At 38.0% G+C, this 13,903-nt stretch overlaps 1 protein-coding gene across 7 annotated transcripts in view; it reads left to right on the top strand.

Moving 5' to 3' along the window:
• The window catches only part of LOC120628842, a 98,004-nt gene that overhangs the window by 51,896 nt on the left and 32,205 nt on the right, over positions 1-13,903 (top strand). For all 7 annotated transcript variants that reach the window (XM_039897473.1, XM_039897475.1, XM_039897479.1 and 4 more), the window contains 5 exons: positions 704-924; positions 2,126-2,555; positions 3,884-3,988; positions 4,746-4,961; positions 5,538-5,674. In XM_039897473.1, coding sequence (XP_039753407.1) covers positions 704-924; positions 2,126-2,555; positions 3,884-3,988; positions 4,746-4,961; positions 5,538-5,674 — 1,109 coding nt within the window. The remainder of the gene's footprint in view (positions 1-703; positions 925-2,125; positions 2,556-3,883; positions 3,989-4,745; positions 4,962-5,537; positions 5,675-13,903) is intronic.

Raw genomic sequence — 13,903 nt, forward strand, 5'->3', positions numbered from 1 at the left:
TCGGAAGTGCTCAAAAAATTGTGAATTGATAAGAACCAAATATTTTATTTTAATGTAGAGCTCAGTATAGCATTTATCTCCGAGTATGTATATTATCCATCGCAAGCCATCGGTCTGCTGGCTAAATATTGTGACTAGTTGATCATTTATATGTTACCTTTGTTCTAATATATAACCCGTTTCCCATGACATAAAATAATCATTAAGTAATCTTGACAGCCTTTCTGAAAATTCCCGTCATAGAATTGGTTTAGTCTATCCGGCGGTAATTCGTAGTCTACTTACTTTTAAAGTCCAGTCCAATATTCTTTATATTATTCTTGAGAAAGTCCCGTTTAAATAACTGAAACGCTACCGCCCAGACAAACAGGCAGATAAAAAAAAATACGGGCAGACACGTACACATTTTGTTTATTTTTACGTAAAGATGTTAGGATATTATTCAGTGAATCACGCATTATCACTCTAATAATATTTGTGCAGCTGACTGCTTGTACTACATTCAAGAGATTAAGTTTTAACTGTCAACTTGTTTAGTACAGTAAATTCTAATATACATATTATTAATAAGTTATTAAGTAACGTAAATAGAAAACAAAGTTTATTTAATTCCGGTACCGGAACAGTTTGTAAGTACAGCGTCCCGATAACAATACCTTTTTATATAAAAGGTTGGCTAACATTTTTATTACTAATCTGACAGTGAAAGGCACTGTTATTCGCCAAGAGTTCCACTCGCGCAACGGAAGCGAGCCAGAAGGCACCGTGTCGGTGACAGCATACTCCACGGAGCCCCAGGATTTAGAAAAGCTACTCCAGACCCAGGGAGAAAAACCCTCGAGGATCCTCCATGGTCTGGCGGCGATTACTACGACGAAGAAGTTCGGCGGTGATACTGGTACAACTTTAAGCGCAGTTAATAACGTAAGCCCCTGTCGTTATTTTATTAGCAATCTTTAATTTAGACTTATTTGCTTTGATTTCTTGCTACAATAATTATAGTTATTAATTATCATTATGATTTCAACAACAAAGTATTTTGTTATTTAATTTTAGAAATGCGCTGATGAGATGATGGTATAGAATGACATTTGTTTTAAAATTATCTACCTATTTCATAAGCGAAAATCAAACGCAAGGCAATAATATTTTATTTATTTATTTATTCAATTACAAGTCCATTACAATTACATAATTATTATATTTTTTCAAAAAATAATGTCAATCTAATGTTTACATTTGAAATGGAAGCCTGTGAGGGCGCTATAACCAGATTGTAATAATGTGATGCATTATGTTTTGTTTTAATTTTAAATCTTGATAAGATGTTGTGATAACCCTTATCATTATCTAAGGCTACTTATGTCGCATTGCTGGGCACAGGACTCGTCTCTTATAGGAGAAGGTGTTTTGTACTCAATCAGCCATTATTGCATGCAGTGCATTGTATCCAAAAACAGTGAAAACGCCCCACGGAATTCTCACTTCACACCCGCGTAATGTTGCTAGCTCACAAACTTTTCCCATTTTACCCATTTTACGGTAAACTTTTAGAACATTAGAGGTAAAATAATTACTGTCAATTGCTAAATGGAGTGAAGTAACTAACTGCCTAACCGAGAAACACTACTATATTGGTGTGGTTTTTGATGCTTCAATAAGTCATTTACACGGTTTCTGGATGTTCTTAATTCCGTGTCTCTATGCTCATTGAGCCACCATGCTGCCCCATTGCGGGCTGGCTTTAACCCAAGACCTCGACATTTTTACATACAATAATTATAATATAAAATAATTATACTTTTATTTAGTGCAAGTAATTCACAGTTTATTTTATATAACTTACTGGCAACAGAAAATGAAACATTTTGGTAGATATCGTGTATATTTAATCAAATTCAATGACAGTAGTCAGTACAGTAAAGGATCACAATCCACTCTAACTAGAAGTTAAACTAATTAATATTCGAATGGTGCTCATTGAATGGTATCAACTTACCAAGAATGCCAGTTGCTTTTCCACGCTGAGTCATATCAGTAGTGCTTGAAAATATATTCCTTATAAACTAGAGATTTTAAATAATTGAAAATTCGTTATAATTCTGTGTATATTCTGTTTGAACAGAAAGAAGAACGCGCCGCTCTTGATCAGTTTACGCACAGCCACCGCCGCATAACCGAGAGCACGTTCACAAGCGGATCCAATCCCGAGGATAGAAGAGAACTTCTGTACACACAAGAAGAGAATGCTGTCAATATAGACTCTGTCGTCGAAGATAGATACGCGGAGAATAGAACAGAACGCATTGAATCAAACAATCGTAAAAACACTAATGATTACGAAAGACGTGTCTTGAAGGACAGGAAAACTGAAACAAAGGATAATAAACAGAACAAGAAATTGCAAGAGAAACCAGAGACGAGGGTCGAGATGGAGACTGTTGGAAGGAGAGGGAATGAGAAGACGGAGCGAACGGAGAAACGACTTGACGAACGAAAAACAGTCAGGCAAAGTTCCGTGAAATCACTTACCGAGAAGTACATTAAAAGTGCAAGTGAGTACCTATTTAATTATCTATATTAATAATACTTATGCGAAAATGTGTCTGCTGCTGCAGCCCTGGTCTTTATGAAATTTGTCCAGTCTCTTATATCTATATCTTGTCCCGGAAATGACCAAGGCAACGGGATTTTAAAACAGAGCCTATATTACCTTCACGGCTACTCAGATTGGGTATTTGTAGGTATGAACCATTAATCATTTATGTATGATCCCAGAACACGCTAAAACGCAAAAAAAATATTAAAACTTGTGCTCGGTCCGCTAATCGTAACTGATATTTTTTGCGCGATTGTTTCGCATTCTCAGTTATTCAATAGCTTTCATACCTGCAATAGTCGTAGAGCAAACGTGCAAGTCGTCGATTTGCTTGCTATTCTTGTTTGTCAAGAATATATAGAAAATCTATTAGTGATGATCAGTGAGGCGAGGCGAATTCAACTCGTCTATTCAAATCGTCTCCGCACTCGACGCTCATGCGACAAGAAATTGATGGTGGAAACTCTCGTGATTCGGAGAGCATGTTAAATTATTACCCGTGATGATAATAATTAACCCAACACTAAAACCTGAGGGATTCGCGTGATTTAAGTTTATTTATTGATCGTACAGCTCTTTTCTGTAATATTAATATAGTTTCGGTATCAGCATATCAGCTGTGCTCCATAACAAGATCCTGTAGGACATCACACTATGAAAGTACACAAAATAAACAAGCCTAGCTATTTCAACTTCAGTAATCTGTCTAATTTTCCTGACTGCTTAGGCAGTCGAGCTTAGTTTACTCGTTAGTGTATCTATATGGGCACCCCACTGTAACTTTTTATCCAAGGTCATGTCCAGAAAAACTGTGGAGGTCTCCAGGGTCTGTAGGGATTCTCCATCTATCATTATATTTTTATCAATTTCCTTTACATTAGTTAAGGTTAATTTGTCAGTAAAAGTACAGTACAGACAACAACTTTGTTGATTGTAAACCAGTGCGACACATGCGACATAGCATCTTCAGAGTTATCTTTACTCCTGTCAGTCTTAAAAATTTGAGATGTTTCATCTGCAATCAGTACAATGTCAATAATACTTATTATTTTTTAATTTGTATGATTCATTGATTTTCATTTTTTTTTAATTCTTAACATGCTTAAAAAAATGAATGCCCTAGCAACCGGCGGGCAGGCTCCAAAGTGAGCGCTGTTTCGTATCCGACCCTTATCTAAACCAAACGAAAGCTTATTATTATTAATGGTAAATTGGTCCTCGATGCTATCAGTAACTTGTATCGAAAATATAACCACTCATCAATATGTTTATGAATTCTCGAAGGTGAGACGTCGAAGTCTGAACGCGTGACGTACCCCAAGGCCGGCCTGATCCTGCGCACGTCCACCATGAAGGACAGCATCTCAAGCGACTCTTCCACTCATGCCGGTTAGTTGGTTTACCGCACCAAGCTTGCTAATTTCCCGGGAAATCTCAAAATAAGAAATTGTCTAGATTTCCTAGTTAATTAGTCCATCAATAAAATTGATGCTTCAAATAACAGCTATAGACTAAAGAAAAATATGATTGATACCAAAAAACATCAATCAGCACTACCCACCAATCCGCACTGGGCCAGCGTGGTGGGCTACAGCCTTAACCCAACTCATTGTGGGAGGAGACCCGTTTCCTGTAGTGGGCCGATAATGGGTTGATATGATATGATGATGCTGATATTAATCTTGCATTTTATTTATCGCACTACTAGTTGTCTATTGCAATCTAACCTGGTATGTTATGATGTAGTCTAAGGAGGTAGCGGGCTAACCTTTTAGTGTAAATACCAAGTGAGATTGCAGTCAAGGGATAACTTGTAGTGTTATAACAAAATATTAGCCATGTTCTAACAATTGTTATATTCCGGGGAAAAACGAAGAAAAAATTTATTTACGGCCAATTGGCGTAGCGGCCAGCGACCCTGCTTTCTGAGTTTATAGCTGTGGGTTGGATTCCTACAACTGGAAAATGTTTTTGTGATATAGTGTTTTCAATGATAAACACCCATTATCTGTTTATTTTAAGTATTTATGTATATAATGTATATTATTCATAAAAGTGTTCATCAGTAATCTTACTACCCATAACACAAGCTTACTTTGGGGCTAGATGCTGATGTGTGTATAGTATATTTATTTTATTTATAAAGGACTCGCGCGCAGCGACAGCGAGCACAGCCTGGCCTCCGCGGACGACGTGGTCACCACCACCACCACAGAGCAGGTGGACGACGGCGTGCGCACCACCTCCACCACCACCAGCACGCGCTCGCACGGCCGCATGCAGGAGCGCTCCTTCCTGGACAGCTCGAGCAAGGTCACCGGTGTGCAAGACATTCTTACGAGGATGAAAAATGCTGATATAGGTATGAAACATTTTTAGGCTCAACACTAGCTAAGCGAAGCTTTTAAATTGAGTTAGCATACGTATTTTCTACACAAGGAATTCCCCACAATTTCGTCCGCGTACAATTCTGATAAGTACATTTTGTTCCGCACTCAAACTTTCGTTCGTATCAATATATCCCGACCCATCGCGACGCATCGCCTGTCTGCGCTATAATTCTGTTTTCTCGAATTTCAAAGTATATAATAGTGTGATATATAACGACTTTTTTGTCTAAAAAAACAAACTTAATTTTTATTATTAGAAGAAGCCAAACGAAGCGAACTGGGTGTTTTAGCGAGACCCGCCAAAATCCTGATTGATGGACACAGGGCGGCATGTTGTAAGACGTGCTCCTTGCATGCCCTGCGAAGTGTCTTTATTAATAAGTCTAATCAAGAATCATTTCGATTAAGCACTGTACTCCAGATGTATTTTAATACATACGTTTGAAATGTACTAGTTGACTCAGTTTGAGCGCTAAGTTGACACAGATACACATATTGAAAATGAGTTCCATCATCCAACCCCCTTCATAAGAATAATTTGGGCGCAGTTATTGAAGACGGTGACAGCAGCGCCGACACGGAGGCGCGTGCTCTGCTCAACAAGTTCCTGGGCGCCACTGTGCTGATGGCCGGTATGCAGAACTATGTTACTGAGAAGCCCACTGGGAAGGTGGTAATTAAACAGGTAAGTGTAGCAGTAGAATAGATTATTTTATTGTAACGTTCTGTACAACGTAGGAACATTATTCTGTACATGCAGCTGTAGCCTGTACGAAGGTTGAAGGACACTTAAATCAAAATTAAAATACCAAACGTGACAGAAAAACAGACTAACATTTAAAAATAAGAGAGTATATCTGATCCTCATTTCTACCTCATTATTACATTATCTTAAGAGGGCTTATAAGAAAGCCCAGAGTCACTCAGCAGGCGACGGAGAGAGCTATGCTAAGAGTATCTCTACGTGATCATATCATAAGAACTAGAGTTACTGACATATGAGATTCGTGAAGCTGAAATGGCAATGGGCGGGGCACATAGCTCGCAGAACCGATCGACCCGTGATTGGGGCCCGCTGAAATGGCGATACTATGAATATTAAGCTTTATTTGCTATACTCCGCGAAAAGCAGAAGAATCTGAATTTGCGGAAAGTTTAATTTTCATAGTATGTCACATGGAGTTTCGCAAAGTAATGAAATGACCCCGCACCGGTTAACGCAGCGTTGGTCGGCCCCAACGAGGTGGACACGCGACATCAAACGAGTCGCTGGGAGCCTTTGGAAACAAGCGGCACAAGACCGTGGATTTTGGAACTCTGCAAAAAATTTCTATGTCCAGCGTTGGACGTCAATCGGTTGAAGTGATGATGATGATGACAATGACGAAATTTAATTTTTCAACTGTGGCCAAAATGTTTGCTAATTTCATAGACTCTCTCCGTGTGAAAATGTGCAGCTACGAAAGTCAATGTCCAGACTAAATTTACACGCTGCAGTCGCCACTTGGCCGCTCTCCTATTCCGCAATCAATTTGTAAAATAAACTTACACGACCTTTCGAGTCTTCCGCAAAACTTTGCGCGCACGCGCGTTTGAATTAATACAATATTATGATTTTTGCCGAATCAATTACGCGTTTCAATCAGCTTATCAGGCTAACTTATACGTTCCCATTTCAGAGCCCAAATCTGTTACTGAATGGATGACTGAGTTAGGTATATATAGGCCTTTCATCCGTGCCTACAAGAGTACGTACCTACTGTCGACAGTCGGTCACGTCCCCAGTGTCGGAATAAATGTTTACCACACAAAGAAATTGGACCTCTATAGACGCTCAAACTTTTAGTTATTGACTTGGGTCAACGTTGCTTAAAAAAATTCTTAAAAAATCTCAAAATTCATAGAAGTTTCCCTCTATAATGCACCAAATGCATGCGACAGTGCGCTGTCTTAAAAAAAGTCAATAAGACCTTGAATTTTGAACTATGATCTGGTTTAGTGCTAGGACGAGGGTACACCGCACAATGCTGCATCAGATATCATGAGCACCATTTCGCTGAGTATCACAGAATCATGTGCACTTATTACAAGAAGTTGGCGCGCGTCCAGTTGCGATATTTCTGACATTTTCTCCGCGTCCGCATGTAGCGGGCAGTATAAACATTAGTTTTGCCAGACTGTAGAGACACTCTCTTCGCAATAAAATGGCGTTTGCTACTCGATTAATACTTGATGTATTTTATCTATAAATTAAAACCTATGTATCATTTTTTCACATATTTAATATATTCAAGAGAGAATAATGATTTCATCCTTATTAATAGAAATTAAATTAATAAAAAATAGGATAAACTATACCGGTGTGTGGACCTCGGGCCCGATTCCACTTTATGTGGTTGGCACAACATGTCTTCTCCACATCTGAAGACATTCCTACTTTTAGTGTAAGTAGGATACTAATACTTTTATCGAAAGCTTCGCTAGTTAACAATTTTTAATCTTAACTATTTCAGAGATCGGCATGGACAGTATCTGTCTGCCCGCGGCTTAGCTAGTAAACAATTTTCAATTTTCTCCCGGGAACTACTTAAGGAATCGGAATAAAAGATCTTATGAATAATATTCTTTTCCATGTCAAAGGCTACATGCATGCCGAATTTCATCCAAATAACAAACATCCACACTTTCACATTTATAATATTAGTAGGATAAACTCTCGAATCGAAGTTTTATTTAAGTATTGCCATTAATACTCAGCTACATAAATGAGAGATAGGTTTGATACGCATTTGAGATAAATACGTATTTGCACACAGCAATGTAAATTAACTCATGTGCACTTTAAGTATAAACGCTAATGCCTGCTTAAATAAATGAGTTCTCTACTAAGGGCAGAGACATACTTTTAAAACGTGACGCGATGCGTTGACTGAAATGCCACGTGTGCTGAGGCAAGTCGTAGTATTTTGTGCGATTAGAATTACCTTGCAAACACGTGTCACCGCACGTCGCAATGTTTTGGATGTTTTGCATTGTTTTATCTCCTTCTGCTTGCCTTGGCATAAGCTAGCTACCAGTTACCACTCTATCGGCAAAGACGTTCCAGTACTACATGTGTAGAAACCTAATTTACACGACCCGGGGAGGACAGCAGCTTGCCGTAGCCCAGAGCGAGGCAAATGAGGTCGGGGGAATATTTTCTCCCGGGACAAGCTACATGCGCTGTACGAGGGAGGCACCGGTGCGTTCTTAGGAGATCCCGGAGCCTCCCAAATATGTGCCCAGGATGGCCACCGAGGGGGTTTAAATGGGTTAAAATCAGCAGCGACGGATCATTAGGTTGAGATGATGATATTAAAGGTAGGGAGGGAGCGTGTTAAATGTATGTTTCCGTCTTTATCAAAATATTTGACTCAGGATTAACTGGAGATAGCTACGTTATTTGCGCTCTGAAAGGTATTCAGGTTGCACCACTTGCTGGGTTGTGAAGTGATCGATCACACAACTCATACGACGCAATTGATTACTGGCCACAGTGGCCACTATCGACGCGCTAGTAAACAAAAGCTTCCGATCTATGCGCCCGCGCACCCGCCTTGCCGTTTTAAGCCACGCGCGGGAAACAAGAAAATCGCCGGCAAAAATAACACCGCAACTACTTTTCATAGACCGATACACTATAAAACGTAAAATAACGTGATAAAACCACACGCGAAATTAAACCTTATATATACAAATAAGCGTGTATGGTTAGAGGAAAGTCGCTTGGAAAGTTTCAGAGTCTATATTTGGTGCGGTGACGTAAAAGTTCTGCCCGCGCGTAGTTCGTCTTCAGAGTCCGTTCCGACCGGTCGCCCGTCGATATGTTATTATTTACACGCATATAACCATTTTATGGGATGTTGCATTGAATACTGATAACCAAATATAGTGTCGCGATCATTAATCGAAGATAAACTACCAAAATAGTAGTCATTTTTTAAAAAGTGAAGCTTATTTTAGGATTTGAGCTTTTCATCGTGCGCGCTTAGGTAAGCTTACGTAGATGAATAAGTTTATAATTAATGATTCTATAAATATGAAACAATGCACTGGCCTACATCAAATAATGCATATTATGTGAAAGCACTTCACAAATTTCAATTCTTTTTTCCTCTTTGCCATCTTTATAAACGAACCTTATAATTAATATAAACCTTATTATTACAGATTTTTATTAAAAATGTGTGCAAATTTTACATAATATTTGAATATTTGTAGAAAATTATTTAGTAATGATGAGGCAGGTACTATTCCTGTAGTCTCATGATTGCCCATTTATTATTACTCAAACCTTTATATTTATTTATATTTATTTTTGCAACTAAATATTTTCTACATCATCTCAATATGTAGCACATATCATATGATATGTGTTTGTAAAATTAGCAAGCCGCTTCTGGGATAGAAATGTCTACTCTAGTCCAAATAGATTTTATTAAAATTTTCAACAATGCACACACAACACAAATTTTTCGGAGCACGGGAGAAGCTATCACGAAGGCCTAAAACAACCATTGATACCACCGCCATACCGTATCTTCCACAGATGCAGTAGGGTATTTCTTAAGCACTGAATTAAAAAATATATTTATTAATTTTCTTTATTGATAGTTTATATCGCCTATTTTTTTTTCAAAAGTTTAAAAGAAGCACATTCAGTAAATACCCTTTGTTAAACGAAACCTACATGTACCTACTTAAATTCGCAGCCTTAAAGTGCGAAGCCGGGTGTTGTGTATGTATAATTTTACATATTTACACGCTAATGTAAATAAATGATAAATCATACACCACGTGGAAGGTGTGGGCGATCATGGCGAATCCAAATTATTATTGTAGCTGATTGCTTCGGTGGATAGAAAATATAGGTGGAAATGTTTGGTTATAATATATATATATAATATATATGGGCAATACCAGGTATCTAATAATTCTCGGTTGGGAAATATTTAATTTATTATTATATCATTGCAAATAAACGTACCTATATTATAATTTTTCTATAAAAAATAACCAATATTAAAATAGAAATAACTAATTAATAGAATCTATTGACATGATATAAAATTTACACGTGTTTGTGTGTGCGTTTGAGCGTGTGTGAATAATTGTTTGAATAGTATTTAGTATTCATCACGTTAACTATTTAAATAATGATTAGCTATTTGCTTTTTTAGCAAAAATTGGAATATTGAAATCCCAATTTATTATATTTCAATTGGAAAATTGATTCGAATTAGCTATTGCATTTCCTATATTTTTTGTATCCATGTTAAGAACAATTTAGAAAACCGACTTACAGTTAGTTATTTTAATATAAAACAATAAATTATTAATTAGTTCACTGCCTCAACCGGACTGACAGTATGTAATTGCGAAATACGAAATAACTTTTAGAGCGGAAAGATTTTTCATATTTAGTTCAGTTCACATTCTTTTCACTTCGATTATTTTCCGCGTTTTAGTTTTTTGCTCGTGGGTAGGTAATAGTGTTGTGACAGTTGTTTTTTGTGACACAAGGTTGCGTCGACCTGTGAGCTGTGACTCGATGAAAGAAAGACTCTAGCGTGACAAGCAAGTTACATTTCATTTCTTTCATTAATTAATCACTCGTCAAATATTACGAGAGCTGCGAACATTGTAATGGCTAAACAGTTTCATATCTCTGAAGGCTTATAGCATTCACTCGTCATAAATTAAAAACTTAAAAATATTATGCGTAGTCTCCGAAAATAGCGAAAAAAAATTAAATTATTAACGGCGAAAGATAGTTTAGGTATTGCAAATTAAAGAAAACAATGAAGTCTAGTTAGTGATACTATATAATATTCTGTAGTTACACGTATAATTTAGCTATGATAACCTAGTGGGCAGGCCTCCTATACTTCTACGTTTTGAATTAATGCAGATAATTTTCACTTGCTTTAACGTTGAAGGAAAACATCTGAGAGTTTTGCATGATTTTCTCAACGGCGTATGGAGTCTACCAAACCGCACTTTCCCAGCCTGTTGGACCTTCGACCTAAACCCTTGTTATTTTGAATGGAGGCCCGCGCCCAGTTGTGGGCCTGTGATGGGTAGATAATAATGATTCGGTACCGCCTTATCGGTCACATCGAAATACACCTTACCAGTAGTAGTAGTAGAGCTATTTGTGATAGCTCGTCCGGGGAAGTACTATTTAATGCCATGCTTATTTCTGCCGCTAAGCAGCATTGTTGCAATGCTGTGTTCCCTCCCACTCTGAAGGGCGGTGTGATTGAAGGCACATGAGGCTTAGCATCAACGCCTCAAATTGATGGACACAGGGCGGCATTGTAGGACGTGCTCCTTGCATGCCCTGTGAAGGCTTTGTGTTGTGTTTCCACTTGCCATTCATTTATTTCAAGTAGGCCTACTTTATAAGCACTTTTGAAACGTCAAGTATGTATATTTGTAGTGACTCTACCACCGGTTCGGAAAGCAGATTCTACCGAGAAGAGCCGGCAAGAAACTCAGTAGTTGCTCTTTTCCAACATCAACATTTACAATCATTTTTCTATCTTGCGGGAGAAGAGAGCGAGGCTGGCTGCTTCAATCTACCTCGTCATTGAGGAATTCATCAAATGTATAGTAACCTCGCTGTACTAGATGCGTTTTTACACATTTTTTAAATGTATGCATTGGTAGGTTAAGATCAGGTGGGCCATCTGAAAAGTTCAAAGTTTAAAGATCCATAACAGGTGTCTCAACTGAATTTAAACATATACAAAGAGTGTGCACATAGTGATAAAATTATGCGATACGTAAGTCAGTTACAAAGTATCGTTGCTATTTACGTATATTTTCGCTTGATTTACATCTAAAACCAGCAGTAACCAGTTAGCAGTAACGTGGTTGATGGTAACATCGTGATAGTTATTTCGGTCGCTCATAAAACGATACATATGTAAAAGCAATCAGCGCGATCGGATGTTTTTGCGGCGACCGTTATACGGAATACGCAAACAAACATACGCGGCATCTGCCCCGAGGATTACCAAGATTAAGGCACTCGTAAATAAACATACAAAAGACTGATTTTGTTCATCACTTTCACCAACATTTGAAATTAGATTGGAAAATAAACAACACGGATGTTTTTTTTTATAGTAATTATTGACGGACCAAGCAGACGGCCAAACTGATAGTATGTGGAAAACCACCCCCTTTAACAGAGCAACAATTCACAGAGCATGCATGGAGCAAGTCCAGCAACCTGCCGCTCTGCATCCATAAATTTGAGGCGTAGGTGTTAAGCCTAATATGCCTGTTATTACACCGGCAACCACGCCCCTCACACCGGAACACAGCATTGCAATATGCAACAATACAGTTAAGCGGTAGAAATAAGCATGGCGATGTAACTTCCTCGGCCGAGCTTTGTCGCAAAAATCTCTTATACTACTAAACACTCTACTATGTACTACTTCTATTTCAGTGTAAAACAGTTCTAGGTTAGAAAATGTCAGTGGTGAAAGGTTCAGTATAAAGAAGATATGTAGTTTTCGCTACCTTTTATCTCGTGGTTAATGCCGACAGCGCAATGCCTAAAAAGCGTCGTGACAGTGTAACCAGTTGAGGTCCTTTCGTAAGAAGCGGTGATGTTCGAGTTGGAATTCCAGCACGCACGTCTAACTTTTCTAAGCTGTGTGCGTTTTAAGCAATTTTAATACAACAGGCTTCAACTGTGAAGGAAAAAGGGAAGGAAGGTGAGGCATGCAGGTATGCCTGAGAGTTTTCTGAAATTTTCTCCGTTAGTACAGGTTTGTGGAGTCCAACAATCCGTTCTCGGCCATCGTGGTGCATTTTGATATGATGATGGTCATAAAGATCCTTTCCATCCACCGCACTTACCGTTCGATAGCTCTATCTAGGCAACTTCGTTGTAGCTCTGTATGACTATCATTACTCTGTGGTAAGAGCCTTTATTGGTTCAGAGAACTAACCGTGCCGAAAATGTCAATACTTAATTGATTATAAATACTTTTTATCAGCTCTCGTAAAAATATAAGTACAGTCGATCACTGCATATTTGGAAGTCATTTAAAAGTAAAAGAGAAAGCATTTAGGTACTTACTTCATTAAAAGATTTAAATGATTCTTGTGTAAGACGCGCGCACAACAGTGCAGTATGGTACCCACGTAGTTATGGAAGGAAGTTATTTTCATATTTTCTAGTTTTTTCTCGCAATTAAATTTAGGAAAGCTGAAACTCGCAGCGATCTGCGTCGGAGTATGATCGAGTGGTGCATTTGTTACTTTAAAAATGCCAGTAAAATAAAAGCTAGCAATTTCACTATCATCCTCAGCTTAATATGGTTAATACGTTCCACTTCTGAACGCTGGCCTTTTCTCTCATCGGACGGAGCTTTACAAATTTTATCACACGTTAAAAGAGTTATCATGTAGCAGTAGTTGTAAATTTCTTCTGGTGGATATGATGCTCATTCCTGAATACGCATCATCGCACATTTCTCGTGGGCAGGGGGCTTAACTAGTTTCATTAAGTGTTATTCAGGTGCGCCAAATTGTAGAAAAATCTAACGAGTCGGTATTTTATATTTAGGTATTTACCAGGATATTTTCCTTGATCTTGCCAAAACGCTGTAAAATCTTATGACTGTCAACACGTGTCTAAAATGACGTCAACTTATGTTTATGTTCTCCATCGCTTGTTTTGTTTGATTATTTTGTTTCTAATTTATTACTTACTGCATTTGTACAAGAACAACACTTATTGCAACAAAATTGGAAGGAGCTTACATATTTTCGATTCTATTTCGTTCTCTTCGATTTTTAACTAGTCACTAAGTCACTTTCACCGTAGACTACGATACATATTGCCAAATTT

Source organism: Pararge aegeria, chromosome 13 (assembly GCF_905163445.1).
Source record: "Pararge aegeria chromosome 13, ilParAegt1.1, whole genome shotgun sequence".
In the NCBI taxonomy this organism is placed as follows: Eukaryota; Metazoa; Arthropoda; class Insecta; order Lepidoptera; family Nymphalidae; genus Pararge; species Pararge aegeria.